Source organism: Aspergillus uvarum (assembly GCF_003184745.1).
Source record: "Aspergillus uvarum CBS 121591 unplaced genomic scaffold BO82scaffold_62, whole genome shotgun sequence".
Taxonomy (NCBI): Eukaryota; Fungi; Ascomycota; class Eurotiomycetes; order Eurotiales; family Aspergillaceae; genus Aspergillus; species Aspergillus uvarum.
This window is the reverse complement of record NW_020291359.1, coordinates 206446-224580: the sequence shown is the minus strand read 5'-3', so window position 1 is coordinate 224580 and position 18135 is coordinate 206446. Positions and strand designations below refer to the sequence as shown.

The 18135-nt window shown below is 55.2% G+C and overlaps 8 protein-coding genes across 8 annotated transcripts; 4 read left to right on the top strand and 4 right to left on the bottom strand.

The window, feature by feature from the left end:
• Positions 1-2: 2 nt before the first annotated feature.
• Positions 3-1457, bottom strand: BO82DRAFT_292529 (uncharacterized protein; the record flags this gene model as incomplete). Its single annotated transcript, XM_025631766.1, has 2 exons — positions 3-1124; positions 1200-1457. Coding segments are annotated over 2 exons (1380 nt in total), but the record flags the coding sequence as incomplete, so codon positions are not given.
• A 1041-nt stretch (positions 1458-2498) lies between these two features.
• On the top strand, positions 2499-6091 carry BO82DRAFT_386310 (DUF185-domain-containing protein). Its single transcript, XM_025638242.1, has 8 exons — positions 2499-2733; positions 2803-2945; positions 3023-3424; positions 3474-3797; positions 4298-4399; positions 4509-4778; positions 4863-5067; positions 5158-6091. The coding sequence occupies exons 1-8, from the start codon at positions 2685-2687 to the stop codon at positions 6057-6059; spliced, it is 2397 nt and encodes a 798-aa protein (XP_025488126.1). The 5' UTR covers positions 2499-2684; the 3' UTR covers positions 6060-6091.
• Positions 6092-6107: 16 nt separating this feature from the next.
• On the bottom strand, positions 6108-6919 carry BO82DRAFT_435499 (phosphatase YCH1). The gene is made up of 2 exons (XM_025641032.1): positions 6688-6919; positions 6108-6628 (listed from the first exon to the last, which is right to left on the bottom strand). The coding sequence occupies exons 1-2, from the start codon at positions 6800-6802 to the stop codon at positions 6318-6320; spliced, it is 426 nt and encodes a 141-aa protein (XP_025488125.1). The 5' UTR covers positions 6803-6919; the 3' UTR covers positions 6108-6317.
• A 133-nt stretch (positions 6920-7052) lies between these two features.
• BO82DRAFT_357876 (mitochondrial 37S ribosomal protein bS21m) lies at positions 7053-8302 on the top strand. Its single transcript, XM_025636138.1, has one exon. The coding sequence runs from the start codon at positions 7188-7190 to the stop codon at positions 7914-7916; it is 729 nt and encodes a 242-aa protein (XP_025488124.1). The 5' UTR covers positions 7053-7187; the 3' UTR covers positions 7917-8302.
• Positions 8303-8392: 90 nt separating this feature from the next.
• On the bottom strand, positions 8393-9880 carry BO82DRAFT_318717 (uncharacterized protein; the record flags this gene model as incomplete). The annotated part of the gene is made up of 3 exons (XM_025632652.1): positions 9619-9880; positions 9534-9549; positions 8393-9424 (listed from the first exon to the last, which is right to left on the bottom strand). The coding sequence occupies exons 1-3, from the start codon at positions 9786-9788 to the stop codon at positions 8393-8395; spliced, it is 1218 nt and encodes a 405-aa protein (XP_025488123.1). The 5' UTR covers positions 9789-9880.
• A 286-nt stretch (positions 9881-10166) lies between these two features.
• On the bottom strand, positions 10167-12289 carry BO82DRAFT_357875 (glucose-6-phosphate isomerase). The gene is made up of 3 exons (XM_025636137.1): positions 12123-12289; positions 11506-12016; positions 10167-11445 (listed from the first exon to the last, which is right to left on the bottom strand). The coding sequence occupies exons 2-3, from the start codon at positions 12003-12005 to the stop codon at positions 10284-10286; spliced, it is 1662 nt and encodes a 553-aa protein (XP_025488122.1). The 5' UTR covers positions 12006-12016; positions 12123-12289; the 3' UTR covers positions 10167-10283.
• A 940-nt stretch (positions 12290-13229) lies between these two features.
• On the top strand, positions 13230-16149 carry BO82DRAFT_395074 (uncharacterized protein). The gene is made up of 5 exons (XM_025638771.1): positions 13230-13438; positions 13499-13561; positions 13618-14216; positions 14271-15785; positions 15841-16149. The coding sequence occupies exons 1-5, from the start codon at positions 13420-13422 to the stop codon at positions 15931-15933; spliced, it is 2289 nt and encodes a 762-aa protein (XP_025488121.1). The 5' UTR covers positions 13230-13419; the 3' UTR covers positions 15934-16149.
• Positions 16150-16430: 281 nt separating this feature from the next.
• Positions 16431-18134, top strand: BO82DRAFT_435494 (mandelate racemase/muconate lactonizing enzyme family protein). The gene is made up of 4 exons (XM_025641031.1): positions 16431-16514; positions 16603-16707; positions 16769-17374; positions 17456-18134. Exons 1-4 carry the CDS (start codon positions 16470-16472, stop codon positions 18056-18058), a joined length of 1359 nt encoding a protein of 452 aa, XP_025488120.1. The 5' UTR covers positions 16431-16469; the 3' UTR covers positions 18059-18134.
• Position 18135: the final 1 nt, after the last annotated feature.

The window sequence follows — 18135 nt, the reverse complement described above, 5'->3', positions numbered from 1 at the left end:
AATTAAGGTCTTCGAGATGAAAAGTAATACCTCGCAGGATAGCCGGAGACATACTCGTCAGTGGAGTCACTGGCATCGCGCTCGGCGCGGGCAGACCGTGGACCCTGTAATTGTATGGCGGATCTCGGGCCCACGATCTCGGGGATCCCTTGAGTCCTGGTCGACGAATGGCGATCAAGTCCAGGCCCACTATATAAGCAGCCGTCGCCAGTGAAGCTTCTTTCGGACTTGAGTGCATTATTATCACGGTCGGGGCGGATATCGGGTGACTTGTCGACAAGGAAGTACTCATCTCTAAGGGCGAGAAGTGACGCCAAATCATCGGTATCAATGGTGGGCCATGGCTCCTCTAACACCTGATCCATTTCTAACATAAACCGTTGCTCGTCGTTCTGGGAAAATCCCCCAATGCTCTCTTCCATCAGCGGGCCGAATCCTGTTTGTTCATTCACACCAGTAATGGACGCAGTAGCGGCCTCATGACCTACATGTGCCGGCCCGTCAGGATCCGCTGAGCGGTTAAATGCCACAACTGTCTGCGGCATCGCAGTCATCGTGTTCTCAGGGAACGGCGAACCTGGTGTGTTGACTTCAGTCTCGCAAGGCTCGCTGGCCCTTGTTGGTGTCTCCTCAGATTGGTTGAATCCATGGAACGGCGATTCGCTCTCCTGATCCACCTCGGGAGCATGGCTGTCTCTATTTCCCAATCGGTCGCACAATTTCAAAGACTCCACGGCAAAGTCGGCGTCTATTATCTGAGGCGTTTCAGACACACGATTAGTCTTGCAGCGAGTCATGGCTGGCTTGTAACTGTTGATCGCATTGATCGACATCCGCAGCGCACTCGATTTGCGCGAGTTGGTGGGGGCTGAACTTGAGGCAGTGTCAATACTGGGACTCACGCGCGTAAAAGACTGCGACTGTGAATCAGGGTCATTGGGATCATTCGATGAAGATCCCGGTGCAGCAAAATAGTGATTGCTGCGTTCCATCTCGCTGTCCCTCGGGCTGGGTTCGCCAGAATCGTTGGGCCTAACTGACACGGTAGTGGTGGCGGTGCGAGACTCCTGACCCGTCACAGCCTCATTGGACTCATTCACAGCTTCTGCTGCATTATGATATCCCTGAAACGCTGTGGTTTGCAACCTCGCGGTATGTCCATGTTGTGATTCCGTCGAATTGACCTCGAATCTAGGGACAGCGAGAACCGCCTCGGAGCGACAGTGACGCACAGTCGAACCATTCAGAAAAAGACTTTCTGCTTCACATTCGACATGAATCGGTAGTTTCTGCAGATACTTGCTGATGTCGCCATCCGGTTCCGAAGGATATTTGCAGCTGATGCGTTGGAGGTCGGCTCCGAAATCAACATCCTCGGCAGTGCTAGCCTCGGACACCGTGGATGAGTAGAGTGTTCCCTGCTGATCCAGCGAGTCTTTTGCCGAGTCCGCCGAGGAGCAGGCGCTGGGGTGGCCGGTGCGAACAGGTGGAGGGCCACTGGATCGCCGACGTATTCCCGACCTCAGTGCAAGTAGTCTTAGGTGGGCTCTTCGAAGAGATCTTCTGGGCAGGTCCTGTATCCAACGACTTGTTCTTGGTGAAGCTGTTTGCTGGGAGAGATCATAGTCATTCGCCAGCCATGACGAGGCGATAGCATCAGGGTTGTGTCGCGGATCTCGCGGATTGAAGACTGGGTAGTGAATGCTTTCCTCACATGCTGGCGAGGGGGCGGTAAGCCGTCGTATGGCAGCCCTAAACAATCAGCACTCCTCTTGATATTGTCGAGGCAGAGGCATACCTGTTCCTGCGGCTGACGGGGTAGCAGAGAGTAAAAGAGAACGATGACGCCGGGCGATGTCGGTTGTTTCCAATGGCCGGGTCTGGTACATCCATTGCTCGCCTCAATTGAAGTCTTTCCAAGAAGAACCCCCCAAAAGAAGTTGGAACTAGACCCAACCGTGTTTTACCAAGCCGTGGCAGAAAGTCCGATGCTTGTCGTCGATTGTAAAGACGAGGACCGGGTGTTTCTTGCATGGGATCTACTCAAAGGGCGAGGCAGATTAAGGCGAGGACCAGGCAGGCTGAAGGAAGCCATAACAAACCCGCCACGCTGTCCGACAGGCGCATTTGCAATGTCGGACAGAGGCAGGTGTTGGGTGGGAGTGGGAAGTACCTTCCTTTCTGGCCATGACAAATGAATTGAATTGAAAGTTGCACAGACAAAAGCCGAACCGAACAGCCTGTGTTGCAGCTACCCGATCATTTCGAAGACTGGGTTTCTTTACTCAGACTGGATGGCTCGCAAGGGTGAGACTGTGATAAGACATCCTGGGCCCGAAGCTCATGATGGCGATTTAATAGGACTCCATCGGGGTAGGAGAAAGTGTCAACCTGGAGTACTCCAAGTGTACGCAAATAGAAATAGAAATAGAAATAGGGAAGTGGAAGCGGAACCCGCGCCGGAACTCCAACTTCCAATCCGAGCATTCAATGCTTTCCGCCGCGCTTTGATTCAGCTCGACCTACAACTCTCCCTCAACCGTTTTCTCGAACCACCTCAGTCAACGTGTCTCTCCATTAGGGCCTCTAATACCCGGCATATCTCTCATACGCTTGTCTCGAGTCAAATACTCGAGCATTTTCCTGGTCGTTCGGACCCTCTATCGGTCTTACTACCTTCCATCATGGCTGCCGGAAAGGCTGCCGCTGACTTCAATGCCATCATTCAAGCTGGTAAGCTTTTTCATCGTTCAGTGCAATCGATTCACCAGCCTAGACACTCGAGCTAAGCTCTGCTTGAAGATCGCAAAAGAAAGCAGAACGAAAACCTTGCAAACCAGCTACTCGGTAAGAACCGACAAACAAATGGGGGCGCCGCAAAAGGCGCAAAGAAGACACAGGATGCGAAGCCAGGTAGTCTCGCCAGTCGCATCGGGGTAGCCAAGGTAAATATCAACCCAACGGTATCGCGCCGGCTTCTCTGGTTGAATAAAAATACTAACTATTCACCGACTCATTCCAGCGCCCGACGTCTTCGCCTGCAAATCCTAGAATAAACCCCAAGCCCGCCATTCACCAGGCCCGCCCCAAGGCGCGTCAGACCGATCGACCTGGCGCAAAGCAGCGCCGTCCCGACGAGCAGCGCCTGCTCTCTGCACTCCTTCCCGATAGCGGACAAGCAACCGTACGAGGCAATAAGGTGGGGATGACCATCAAGGGTGCTGGCTCAGGACCTTCCGTGGTAGTCGGCAGCAACTTTGCACCAGGAACCACCGCCGCCGACATTCAAGCGGCTCTTGAGCCCGTGGCCGGCCCAGTCCTCAGCTGCTGGGTGATCACGCAGCACCCCGCAGTGTCGGCCGAAATCACCTTTGCAGAGAGACAGGGCGCAGACAGCGCGATCGCCAACTTTCACAACCAGAGGGTCAGTTTTTTTCGCGTTTAATCTCAGCCTGACACTAATAAATGGCCAGGCTGATGGCCGTATCATCTCGATGCGTCTGAAACCCCTCAGCCTCGGAGCCGACCACGGTGCCACCAACTACCAGAGCCCACAGAGCCCCTTCAACAACCTCCGGGAGCAAGCGGATCGAGACCGCCGCTCGCACCGTTCCGGTGACACGACGGTTCAAGACGGAAACTACGGGTTCACCGAGCAGAACCAAGCAGTCGAACCACACAGACCGCGGGGCAACAACCGCAGATGGAATAACAGGGCCTATCGGAATGGGCCCCGAAACGGCGGAGCCTCGAACCAGGACACGCAAGAGGCAGGTCTCTACAGTGACCAGATGATGGTGGATGCGCCACAGCAGAGCCAACAACCGCAGGGCAGGCGCTATCATCGCTGAGCCGTCACTGGCGGTAGCGAAATCGATCTATGCCACCTAATTTCAGGGGAAAATGTATACATCGGGGAAATGAGTAGAATTTACGGGTAGAACAGAAACATGTAAACTAAATCTCAATTAATTCAAACCAAGCTCATGCCCGTATCCGGAAAGCGTTGATAATCGATAAGGCCCAGGACACAATCACGTGCCGCGGAAGTTTTGCGGAGAAGTTGGAGAAGGCGTAATGTCTATCTCAGCAGCATAGCTCTATTACTTGCTCATCCCTCGAATCAACGCTAATGGAAACCTGTCTGGGGTCCTACGATCAAAACAATTGAGCCTCATCCCGCAACCGAACGCACTCCTCGCACCTACCCATAGCGTAGGACGGTGCGCGCAAGATGCATCCAGCAACCGGGCGTGCCCTGACGCATCTCCGCGCGCTCAGAAAACGCGCAACGCAGACGCAGACCCTCGTCCTGTCCGCACGAAGATGTCAATCCTCATTCGACAACAACCGCCAATGGTCGACCCCTCTCGCCCAAACCCTGGCTAATGCCATGAAGGTAGCGTTTTCTGTTCCAAGACAGCTATCTTTCCTTTTCCCCTGCTCGCACCCAGTCCGCACCCTGAAACACTACCGATAGAACTAACGCACCTGTCCCAAAAACATAGGTTACGGGCCCCATCCCCATCGCGGCGTTCATGCGCCAAGTCCTCACCTCCCCAGAAGGAGGGTACTACACCACCCGGCCCGCGGGCGAAGGCGAGGTCTTCGGCAAGAAAGGCGACTTCGTGACCTCGCCGGAAATCTCGCAGGTGTTCGGCGAGCTGGTCGGGATCTGGACGATTACAGAGTGGATCGCGCAGGGACGGACAAGGAGTGGGGTGCAGCTCATGGAGGTTGGGCCGGGGAAGGGGACGTTGATGGACGATATGTTGAGGGTGAGTTTCCCACACATTATTCCCACTGTGTGGAGTGAGGGACTAGATTTCTAACGATGGGTGGCGGTTATGTTCATCATAAAGACGTTCCGCAATTTCAAAAGCTTTGCGTCGAGCATCGAGGCGATATATCTGGTTGAGGCGAGTTCGACGTTGAGAGAGGTTCAGAAGCGGTTGCTCTGCGGCGAGGATGCGGCGATGGAGGAAACGGACATTGGCCACCGGAGTGTGTGCAAGTACTTTGACGTGCCGGTTATCTGGGTGGAGGATATTCGGCTGCTGCCGCATGGTGAGGATGCTTTAGTCCCCTCCCTCTCTACTGTTTTGGGTCCGTGGGCCGTACTGATTCGATATCCCATCTGGGGTTGTGTGTGTGCAGAGGAGAGTAAAACGCCCTTCATATTCGCACACGAGTTCTTCGACGCGTTACCCATCCATGCCTTTGAGTCCGTGCCCCCGGCACCGGAGAACGAGCCGAAGGACGAGGTCATGACGCCCACGGGACCTGCAAAGCTCCGGAAACCATTGAAGGCCGCGAACGTGCCGCAATGGCGCGAGCTGTTGGTGACGCTCAACCCCAAGGCTGTGGAGGAGAACATCGAGGGAGAACCGGAGTTCAAACTGACGCTGGCCAAGGCGTCCACGCCGTCGTCCTTGGTCATCCCTGAAATCTCGGAACGGTATCGCGCTTTGAAGTCTCAGCCGGGCTCTACGATCGAGGTCAGTCCTGAGAGCCGAATCTATGCGTCTGACTTTGCAAGGCGGATCGGCGGGGCGTCAGAACCGCCTCGCACGGCCACGAAGAAGGCTGCTGCTGCTACTGATGGGGAGACGCCGGCTGCGGCGAAGCGTGTGCCTTCCGGCGCAGCGCTGATCATGGACTATGGCACTCTTGCTACGGTGCCCATTAACTCGCTCCGTGGAATCCAACACCATCAGACTGTGCCGGCACTTTCGGCGCCGGGACAGGTGGATGTAAGTGCCGACGTGGACTTCACTGCGTTGGCTGAGGCGGCCATCGAGGCCAGCGAAGGCGTTGAGGTTCATGGACCGGTTGAGCAGGGTGATTTCTTGCATGCCATGGGAATCGCGGAGCGGATGCAGCAGCTGCTCAAGAGCGTGACGGATGAGTCGAAGCAGAAGACGTTAGAGACTGGCTGGAAGAGACTGGTTGAGAAAGGCGGCGGTGGGATGGGCAAGATCTACAAGGTCATGGCCATCGTTCCGGAAAATAATGGTAAGCGCCGTCCAGTTGGGTTCGGGGGAAATATCATGGCATGAGCCATTGTCTAGTAGAAGATAAAAGAAAAGTGTATATTATTCTTCACCGTACAATGCACTGCGGTTGATTGAGCCTCAACGCTTTTCAATCTCGTAGAAATTTTTTGTTCCAGACTGAGTGTCTCCGTATATCGCTCTGGTTTCTATAGAAACTCATGGCCCTCAGTCCGAAATAATCTAAAACAACGAAGCCACAAGGGTATATATAAAAGAAAACACCGCTTCATCCCCAGAAAAAGAGACAACGAAACAAACCCTTTAGTACTCCCGCCAAATATCTTCCACATATGCTTGGGTCAAGCGGGTGTCCTTGCCGTACTTCTCCTGCCACTGCACGAAGCCGCCTTCCAGGACGAAGACCTTCTGCTTATGGCTTTCCTCGGCGCCGAGCACACGCTCTCTCTCCCGAGCATAACGGAGAGCCGCCGAGGGGCCGCGCTGCTGGCTGAGCGCACAGTGGAACACAACCTGCTCCTTGTCTTTCAGCGTGCGGACGAGTTCGGGCATGCGCACGTCCAACGTGGAGCTGGGGACCCAGGTGGAAGAAAAGATGTGCCCGCCGACGTGGTCTAGTATCATTCGTGTGAGTGCCATGCGGTGTGAGTAGTCGTAGGAAGGAGGAACGTACCAGAGTCACGGACATCTACGATGGCTAGATTGCTCGGGGTAGTGGCCGAGAGGAGGAGGGCCGAGAGAGCATCGCGGCTCATGCGGGGAAGAGTTGCGATTGTGACGGAGGACATTTTTTCTTATATCTGCGTGGGGGTTTTTGAGACGTGCTCCGTTGAGTTATAAACAAATAAAACGAGCAAGTATAGCCTTTTCCTGACTATTTTGCTCCCAGATCCGATATAAATGAGGGGTAAGGAGTGATGTAACCTGTAGAGTCCCTTAGGATCTCAAGTCAATTGTTCGAAGTATGCCGCATCTCACGTGACACGAAGATTTCCGAGCGGGAAATTCCAACGGATAGGCCGAGTTGCTATTGAGACTCCCTTTTCCGCGATCCTGCCTCCGATAACCACCCCTCTTGTCTCAATTGGAGCGTGAGTCCTTGCTCTCACTCAGTGGTAACACCCTTGACATCGGTCTTTCGTCGTGCCGATTGCACGACCATAGAGCCTAGCCATGGAGATGCGTACCCTATCGCAGTGTCTTCGCTCGACTGCCCGGCCGACGACGACGACATCCCTTCTTTATACGAAGCAATTCGCCAGACAGTCCCTCCCAGCGATCCGGTACAACTCCTCCTCCTCCTCCTCCTCCTCTTCCTCTTCCTCTTCGTCCTCATCTCCGCCCGCCTCACCCTCTACGCCGTCGTCCACATCCACATCCGCCTTCCCCAAGCGCTCAACATCCGCCTTCCCGAACCTCACAAAACCGCAAGGAGCCTTCGGCGGCGCCCCGTCATCGCCCCGACCCACCGCCTTCAAAGCCAACGCCGACGCCGACGCGGGCATCGATGAGCTCTTCAACAAGCTCCGACTGGGCGGCCGCAACGCGCTGTCGGACGAGTCGTCGTCGCCCTCCTCCTCCGCCACGGGCCCGCTCGCCGGCCTCTCGGCGCAGGAGAACCTGCGCCTGGCGCCGAAGATCAGCCTGAAGCTGGGGCCTTCCCTCGGCCGGCAGATCTTCGTCCAGCCCGACCGCGGCAACGATCTGTCGAGCTCGTTGCGCATGCTGGGCGCCCGCCTCGCCCAGCACAAATTGAAGAGAATGGTCAACGAGCAGAAATTCCACGTCCGCAAGGGACAGTTGCGCAAGAACAAGCGGAGTGCACGGTGGAGGAAGCTGTTCAAGTTCTCGTTCCAGGACACCCTGCACCGGGTGCAGAAGATGAGAGCTCAGGGTTGGTAAGGTTTTTTATGTTCTCGGTGTTTCGTGGCGATAGGAGGCGGGTGATGGACGGGGGTTCCCGGGGGTGTATATAACGAGATGCGGTCATGGGGTTTAGGGAGGAAAGAAGGGGTTTTGTTTTTTGAGAGATAGGGATGTATGGAAGCAACGATCACTATAGAGATTTGTTGCGGGAGGGGAAAAAGAGGGTGTTTCTTGCTCTGTATACTAAATTCGGAGATTGTTTCATATGCTATGGTTTGCTTGTTTTTTTTCTTGCGATATCTCATTTGTTTTTGAATCGCATTGTGCCCAACACTAGAGTTATCACAAAAAAGGTCTATCTATCTATCTTTCCATCTATCGATATCTGTGGTCTATGTCCAGTCCATGCCGTGCAATACAGCTAGCTATTTTGCATCCTCCGTGATTGTGCATAAACCCATATACAATACAGACATTTCCAATTGCAGACAAAAAGATCAGAAAAAGTCAGTTCAATCCCTCTTCCCACTACCGGTATACCCTCCATATCCGTACCCAGCCCCGGCGGCCCCATTGCCAGCCCCAGCCGAAGAATAACCACCATACCCATTCATCTTGCCGCCGTTCCCATACGTGATTCCCACTGCCCCATTACCCACCTTCCCTCTGGACGACGAACTCACCCCGAGGATCCCTTCACCCCTCCGCCGCCTCATTCCAAAAGAGCCCCCGTTCCTTTCCCAATACACAGCCACAACCGCCCCCACCCCAGCAGCCATCACAAAGAACACCAGTCTCGAGAAGAAACCCGCGCCTTCGGCCCCGTCTCCTCCTCCCAGCGTACCAGACGACCCCAGCCCCGAAGAAGGCCACCCAATGCCCCTCCCCCCTTCGACCCAATTGACGTGAAACGAGAACGTCAACGGCTCCCCGCGGATGACTTTCGTCCCATGGCCCGCGGTCCAGGGATCCTTGGCCGCCTCCGCCACGGCCGCGGACGCCGCCTGTTCCTCGTCGCTGGTATGTTTCTTCTCCATCTGTCGTTGAACGATGACATCGAACTCCGGGACCGAGTACGCCGTGCCCGCGACGACGTAGCCCGCGGCCGCCGCCTTGCCCTTACCCTTCTTTGCCTTTTGTTTCATGTCCTTCAAGTCCGCCGCGATATTGTGCGCCAGGAGGTTCATGTCCGTCCAGATGTGCAGGTGGCTCCGCTGGAGCGTGCCTTGGAGCGCGAACGTGATGGGCGTGTAGGACGGGCCGTCGGTGTCGATCTCGAGCTCGTGGCTCCCCGCGGCTTGGCCGTCGTCCGCGGTCTCGGGCGTGTTGAGGAGATGCTGGGCCAAGGGAGCGGTGGGCACGCGACAGGTCATGGGCACGTCCGAGTGGACGTAGTATTCGAGGAGGTGGTAGAGCTCATCCGGGAGCGAGGCGATGGTGCAGTTGACAGTCTCGGAGACGCCGTAGTGGAGGGCGAGCGGGAGGGAGGTCTCGTTGCATGTTGGGAAGGGGATGTATTGTAGGTGTCCTTGATTGTCGGTTATCTGGATGAAAGAGTTTGGGCGTCAGTAACCTGTTTTCGACGCTTTTCAAGGTAATGGCGGCGATGTATTGAGGAAGAGAGGGGAGTGGGTAATGGTGGTGGTAATTTACATGCTCGCCCGAGTCGCTTTAAGACCAATGTGATTAGTATGTTTGCTTTTCTGTTTCGAGCGAGGTTGCCAGTGAAAGAACTCACATGGTCCGATTGAGACAGGTCACTGGGATGGCTTGTCCATAATTGTACCCGTTTCTACCGCTGGACGGGGAATCGCTGCCCCCCGCCGCGGAGGTCTGGAGAATGACGGAGAATAGAAGGCCATACTGCCAGAGAGTGTGGGCGGTGCTGCCCCTGGAGTGGGATGGCATTGTTGGTGAAGAATGTTATTCTTGCGCACGCCGACAAGGCGTCTGGGCTCGCTGCTAGCGATAAGGAGCGAGGACGGAGAAAGAACAGCAAGACAAACAGAGTGTTGGTTGTGGTCCACGGTAATGGGGGCCGCCGCCGCAAGGGAACTAAACCTTGGTTAATTCGCCGTCATCCACCACATCTCACTCATACAGTCATCACATCTGCTGTTCTTTTTATACTCTGTGGGATGCCTCACCCATTTGTGTTAGTGCGATTGCTGTTCCAACAATGCCAATCTAGAGCTTTGCACTTCTGCACTTCTGTCCATACACGTATGCAAGAGAAAGGAGATCCCTACGTTGTGCACTGTATCCGCACCTACTATACTCATTTGAATGGAAAGGTATTAAATTATAAAGTCACTCATGGCTTCATGAACATGTACAACTTGTCTTGTACAACTTGTTTTTGTCCTCCAAGCATATTCACCCCACAGCATCCGATTGGTTCCCCTATGCCAGGTTGGCCTTCTTCTTGAAAGCAAGGAGCAGGCCGCTGGTCGAGGCATCGTGGCCAGCACCGGCGCCGTCAGTCTCCAGCTCCTGCTGAATTTTCTTGGCCAGAACCTTGCCCAACTCGACACCCCACTGGTCGAACGAGTTGATGTTCCAGATGGCACCTTCGGTGAAGGTAACGTGCTCGTAGTAAGTAATCAAAGCACCCAGAGTGGAGGGAGTGATCTTCTGGGCCAAGATCGAGGTGGTGGGGCGGTTGCCCAAGAAGGTCTTGTGAGGCACCAGGTTCTCGGGGGCACCCTCAGTCTTGACCTCCTCGGGGGTCTTACCGACCATAAGAGCCTCGGACTGCGCGAGGAAGTTGGACGCAAGCATGCGCTGGTGCTTATTATTCTCGATTGGGTTGTGCGACTCGGCAGCCATGATGAAGTCCGAGGGAATGAGCTTAGTGCCCTGGTGCAGCAGCTGGAAGAAGCTGTGCTGTGCGTTGGTGGCCGGCTCACCGAACAGGATAGGGCCAGTGGTGTACTTGACGTACTCGCCCGTGCGGGTGATCGCCTTACCGTTGCTCTCCATAGAAAGCTGCTGCAGGTAGGCAGGGAAGCGGTGTAGGTACTGGTCGAAGGGAGCAACCAGGTGGGTTTGGGCACCGAAGAAATCACTGTACCACACGCTCAACAGACCACCGATAGCGGGGATATTCTGCTCCAGGGGAGTCTCGCGGAAGTGCTTGTCCATGGCGTGGGCACCAGCCAAGAACTGGTGGAAGTTGTCGAAACCGATGTAAATGGCAACAGACAGACCGATGGCACTCCAGACGGAGTAGCGGCCACCAACCCACGATTCGAAACCAAACATGTTCTTCTTGTCAATACCGAACTTGGTGACTTCGGCCTCGTTGGTGGAGAGGGCAACAAAGTGCTTGGCAATGTGAGAATCCTCCTTAGCGGTCTCGAGGAACCACTTCTTCGCGGTGTTGGCGTTGGTGGTGGTCTCGGCCGTGGTGAAAGTCTTGGAGGCAATCAGGAAGAGGGTGGTCTCGGGGTCGGAGTCCTTGATGGCCTCAGTAATGTGAGTTCCGTCAATGTTAGAGACAAAGTGCAGCTTCATATCGGCAGCACCATAGGGCTTCAGGGCCTCGGTCACCATGACGGGACCACTGGATTCTGCAGTTAGTATTGTGTCTAACGCGCTAATCGAGAAACCAGATCCTACTTACAGATCTGAACCACCGATACCAATGTTGATGATGGTGTTGATCTTCTTGCCAGTGTAACCCTTCCACTCACCGCTCCGGACCTGCTCGGAGAACTCCTTCATGTGCTCAAGGACAGCATTGGTGTCCTCAACAACGCTCTTGCCATCCACCTGCATGGGCTCATTCGAGACATTGCGCAGGGCGGCGTGGTAGACAGCACGGTCCTCAGTGAAGTTGATGTGGTCACCCTTGAACATGGCATCACGGAGCTCCTCAATGTTGGCTTCCTTGGCCAGCTTGACCAGGAGAGCCAGAGTCTCTTCAGTAAGGAAGTTCTTGGAGAAATCGAAGAGGATCTCAGTGTTGTCAACGGTGTTGTTAAAGGTACGGCTGAACTTCTCGAAGCGCTGGGGATCCTTCTGGAAGCATTCCTTCAGGACAATGTTACGACCCACGGTGTTGTGGTGGTCCTGGAGCTCCTTCCAGGCGGAAAGCTCGGTGGCTTGAGAGAAGCTAGGCATGGTGATGGGAGCTACAGCCAATGTGGACGTCAGCGCGGGGCTCAAAGCAGTGTATGGAGAGTAGAAAGAGCTACAGCTAGCTCACGAAGGAACGAGGGGTCAAGAGCTGATGCATACCTGAGTAGTGAAGATGGGAGAAGGGGATTTAGTGAAGGAAGTGAAAGGGAGGACAGAAGCTGAAGAAGCAAAAGAAGAAAGAGAGAGAGAGAGAGAGAGAGAGAGAGAGAAAGATAGACAGCGGGAAGCGCGGACAGGGTGACAACAGAGAAGGAGCGAAGATGTCGTAACCGGCGTGTTGCCCTCCGTCCAGAGAGGGGCTGCCGTGGGGCACTCCCGGTCAAGCAGGAAACTCCCCCCCCCCACCACCGTTTCTCACCAGTCGCACCTGCCGCCTTGCCGGCTGTGACGCTTCGATTTATCCGATAATTCCATTGCCGTGGACGAATGGTTTGCGATATACCGTCAGCTGGACGGTTCTATGGATATGTTTGTCATCGCTGTGCTTCTAGAACGATGCTCCCGAAGGTCTCGGATATTAATCTCGAAGGAGTGACCGGCTACCGTCTGGATACGAGCCTTTCACGCCAATTCACCTGAGGCACTTCCGGAGGAATGTTGTCCGATCAATGGTGATCAGGAGCTGAGGGTCCTTCAAAGGTTTTATGCTCGAATTGAAGCTTTTGGGAAATCCTCAAAATGCTGGTCACACCCCGGGAAATGCTTCCTTTCTCAGTCACATTGAGAGATGTTGCTCTACCCATGTTCAGCCACGGTCAATTGACAGACCTCAATGGGAGTTGAGGCTTCAAGACATCGACGATCAGTTCACATAACAATTGGGAAGTCAACATGGTCCATTCGCAACAGATAGGATTAGCCTTCTCAAGTCACATTTACCAACATATGCGAAGGCTCAGTTGTAGAAAGTAAAGCTTTGCTCGAGGCGTGGTTATTGGAGCATAATTTGCCTAGGAAGTCTGCAAGTAGAGGATGATGATCAGAGCTCAGTTAAGCAATCCAATGAGCATGATATCGATAATCAGCACCATTGCCTGCGTAAGCGACGATAGTGACGATCAATGCTTCTGCATGAGCGGGTTTGACACCTGAGGCCTGTGTTGTAGGCCTGAATTGTCAGGCTTCCAGCAAGGGCCACGCACAGGCCACCCTTCTGATCGAGCCTCGATCAAATCCGCCGCAAGTCCTCCATCTTCCCCATCCACCAAATCTCCCTATTTCTCATTCGACCTTTGAACCGCACTCGGCGACAGTTGTGTTGCTCTTGGGTTTGTTTCAAGCAACCTGTCAAGCAATCTGTCTCTGGTCAATACATCATTCAGTCTTGTTATCGGCTACGTATCTCGCGTCTTAAATCTTTTGCAGCTACCGGAACGGAAGCTGCGAACACGCTGCAATGTACAATCCTTACCAACGTATGTCCTTGACCTGCTCTTCCCTTCGTTCTCTTTGACGCGCGTACTAATCTCGCAAAGCCCCTGGCCTTTATGGCCGACCACCAGATTTCGGAAGCTACCCTGGAGCACCTCCGGGCATGGGTAAGGCCATTATCAGTTCTTTGGATCACTGTCGCATCACATAATGACTTCGTTAGCTCCTCCACCAGGTATGGTCGCACCTGGAACGACTCCTCCGCCGGGGATGCAGCAAGCCAACGCGCAGCAGCCCGGTCGACCAGCCGGCTTCCCAGCCAACTTCCAACCTCCTCCCAACATGCCCAATATCAATTTCTCTGCCCCAGTCATTCGTCTCGGAACCTCAGGCCCGTCCAAATCAGCTACACCGGATACCAGCAAGGAGCGCGGGGGAGACGCTCCCGGCCGCCGGGCCGGCTTGGGCTCTTCCAGCCTAGAGTCTCAGCGTCAGAATGTTCGCGATGCGATGATGCAACTTCAACCGCCGACGCGAGAGGAGATCGTCCGGACCATCTTTGTGGGCGGCATTACGGAAGGTGTGGCTGGGGACGAAGGCGTGGAGAGAATTTTGCGCTCGGCGGGAAACCTTCGGCGCTGGATTCGCGCCACCGATGCGGATGAGAAACCATGCAAATTCGGCTTTGCAGAGTACGAGGACCCGGAAAGTCTTAGCACTGCTGTGGAAGTGCTCAAGGATGTGCAAGTCCCTGTGAAGAGACAGTCACCGCGGGAGGGCGATGACAAGGAAGAGCACGAAGTCGAAAAGAGTACTCTACTGGTACGTTGCCTGCTACTAAAGATGTCTGACTGTACTGACTGTGTCTATCTAAAGGTGGTTGTCGATGAGAGCTCGTTGAAATACCTGGAGCAATACGAGTCCGGCAAGGGAGAGCAGGACCCAGCCGAACGCGAGGCGCGGATAGGTGCTGCACGCAGCGGCCTTGCGGCCGTCTTGTCGGATCTGTGTCACCCCATTGCACCCACACAGAAGGAAGATGCATCGGCCATCGATCGTGAAGGCGACACCGCTATGAAGGATTCCGAGGGACAGAACGATGGAACATCCGCGGAAGTCGTTACTATTCCGATCACAGTGGAGGATGAGCTTTCCGATATCCCTCCTGAGATGAGAGAAACGGTCGCTAAGGAAATTGCTGCCTTCCGTGAGCGTAGCAATCGCCGGGATATCGAGCGGTTGAAGCGGGAGGAAGAGATCGAGTCTATGGAGCGAGCACGCAATTCCGGATCACGCATCAATCGACTGGCCTCACCTCCTCTTTCTGCCCCTAGTGGGCCTGCTGCTGGCGCCAATGGAGTTCCCTTGGGCCCTCGCGACCGCGGTGTGCCTTCTGGGCCGAAGGCATTCGGAGTTCAAGTCCCTAAGGACTACCAGAAGGGGGTTTCTTTCGTCAACGGAGGTAACATAAATGGGGCCACAACCGTCTACTTCGACCGGGAAGACGAAGACTCGGACGCTAGCGACGAGGAACTCGAGCGCCGTCGTCAAGAAAAGAAGGAGTCCGAGCGTGAGAAGCAGTTCCTCGACCAGGAACGCCGCTGGCTGAACCGTGAGCGCAGCAGAACTGCTGCATTGGAACGCGAGAAGAAGCGAGACAAGGAAGAGGCAGCCAAGGTACAGGAGGTGCGCGATGAGATGGACAAGCGGTATCGGGAATGGAATGATGATGTCGAGGCCAACCGCAAAATGGAGGATTATTATGCCGATCGGGGTGCATGGCTCCGCAGCCGGGCGGCGTTCCGAGCCCGTGAGGTCAGCATGGACGAAGCGGATCGGGCGGCGGAGGAAAGAGAACGGGCCCGGTCCGTGCAGCAACGGGAGCAGGCCCGCGGCATGGCAGACGACTTCCTCGCTCGGCAGGCCGAAGAGCTGGAGTCACGCACCCAGGCTCCCCGCGAACCCCAGCGCTTCAAGCTTTCTCTCGGCGCAGCCGCGCAGAAGGCTCAAGCTGCCACCTCCCGCCGCACTATTGCGGAGGTCGAGGGCTTGCTGGAAGACGAAGAGGAGCCACAGGCCACCGCCAGACGACCTCTTATCCCCATCAAGTTCGACAGTGCTGCCGAAGCGGCTGGCCTGTCCGACGAGGAACGCGCACAAGTCGCCCGACAACTGGCTGCGGAGATCCCCACGGACAAGGAGGGGCTCTGGAACTGGGATGTCAAGTGGGAGTTTGTGGACGAGAGTGTCGTCACCGAGCAGCTCAAGCCTTTTGTGGAAAAGAAGATTGTGGAATACCTGGGCGTGCAGGAACAGATGTTGGTGGAAGTGGTCGAGGAACATGTTCGAAAGCATGGACAACCTCAAGAGCTGGTGGAACAGCTGGAGGAGGTAAGTCATCTATCTAAGATCCGTTGTTTATTCGTATCTAACTGGGTACCACTAGGCTCTCGACGAAGAGGCAGAGGTGTTGGTCCGGAAGCTATGGCGGATGATTATCTTCTTCTCGGAGAGCGAGAAGAGAGGTCTTTCCGGGTAGAGGAAAGATTCGTTGTTTACTTTGGGCCCAGGACTATCATGAGTCACAAAATGAACCAAATGAACTGGATTGTCGTGTACTCGTGTTAAACCTACTTCTTGCGCAAGGGCGTGTTGCATTGCATTGCATTCCCGCATCTGTCCCAACCTATTTTGTAACTTATATCATGCTGCAGCAGATTCCTGCTTCCCTCGTAAAACATCAAGCTCATCTTAGCCTTAGCCTTACTCTTCCCCCACGCCAGAATATCCACTGACAGTCACGCGGGCCTCCAGAAAAAAATCACTCACTTTAAGGCCTGGATTGAAGTTGATTAACGTAAGAAGAGCTGTGAGTGGCGGAGAAACTCATCCCACAGCCAGCCACAATTCCTCCGCCAATCGGGCGGGGTTTCCCCACACGACGTGGAGGGGAAATGGGGGAAGGGCCAGTCCCCTCCCCCGCTATATAATCATCCATCGTCCCCTCGACGGGGGTTTCTTTTGCAATTCACAGACCTGGAATATTTCCAATTGACCCCGCCTCAATCAGACAAGATGGTCAAGATCACCAGTTTCACCACGCGGGACGTGAGGTTTCCGGTATGGCAGACCTTCAGACATGATTACCCCTCTCTGTTTACTCTTTCCTTCCCCCGCAGCATGCTGATCCACATTACGTTCATGACAGACCTCCCTCGACAAGACCGGTTCTGATGCTATGAATGCCGCCGGTGACTACTCTGCCGCCTACTGTATCATCTACACCGATTCCGAATACGCTGGGCATGGCATGGTAAGCCAATTCGTCGCCTAGCCGAACCAAAACAAGCCCCCGAGACTAATGCTGAAGATAGACCTTCACGATCGGCCGCGGTAACGAGATCGTCGCCTCTGCCATCGAGCTCCTTGCCCCTCTCGTCGTTGGCAAGGACCTCGACGAGCTCACTGCTGACTGGGGCAAGACCTGGCGGTACCTGGTGTCCGACAGCCAGCTGCGCTGGATCGGCCCCGAGAAGGGTGTCATCCACCTGGCCCTGGGTGCGGTGGTCAATGCGCTCTGGGATCTGTGGGCCAAGACCCTCCAGAAGCCCGTCTGGCGCATCGTCGCGGACATGACTCCCGAGGAGTTCGTCCGCTGCATTGACTTCCGCTACATCACCGACGCGATCACCCCTGAGGAGGCCATTGCGCTCCTCAAGGAGGTTGAGGGTGGCAAGCAGGAGCGTATCAAGGAGGCCGAGCAGAGCCAGGCCGTGCCGGCCTACACGACCAGTGCCGGTTGGTTGGGCTACTCCGAGGACAAGCTCAAGGCGCTGCTCAAGGACAGTGTGGCTCAGGGTTACAAGCACTTCAAGTTGAAGGTTGGCGCGAACGTCGAGGAGGACCGCAGGCGGTTGGCGATTGCTCGTGAAGCGATCGGTTACGACAAGGGAAACATCTTGATGGTGGACGCCAACCAGGTATGTGTTGCCTTTGCCTAGTGTCATCCTTTGCATGGCAGACTGAAAGCTCAAGTAACTAATCCCACGGGTTCCAATCAGGTCTGGTCCGTCCCCGAGGCTATCGAGTGGATGCAGCAGCTCGCCGAGTTCAAGCCCTGGTTCATCGAAGAGCCCACCTCTCCCGACGACATCCTCGGCCACGCTGCCATCAAGAAGGCCCTCGAGAACACCCCCCACGGCCCCATCGGCGTGGCCACGGGCGAGATGTGCCAGAACCGCGTCGTCTTCAAGCAGCTCCTGCAGGCGGGAGCGCTGACCGTCCTCCAGGCCGATGCCTGCCGTGTCGGTGGTGTCAACGAGGTCCTGGCCATCTTGCTGCTGGCCCGCAAGTTCGGCGTCCCCATCGTCCCCCACTCCGGTGGTGTCGGTCTGCCCGAGTACACCCAGCATCTGAGCACTATCGACTACGTGGTGGTCAGCGGTAAGAAGAGTGTCTTGGAGTATGTGGACCACTTGCACGAGCACTTCGTGCACCCCTCCAGTGTCAAGGATGGATACTACGTCACTCCCTTGGAGCCTGGATACAGTGTCGAGATGAAGCCCGAGAGTATGGATGCGTTCGCCTTCCCCGGTGAGGAGGGCAAGAGTTGGTGGCGGACGGAGGAAGCCAAGACCATTCTTGAGGGTCCCCGGATTGTATAGTTTGTGGTGGGTATGACATGTTACGAATGATTTTGTATATAGATCGCTGAAGCGAAATGAGAAATGTTTCTTATTCT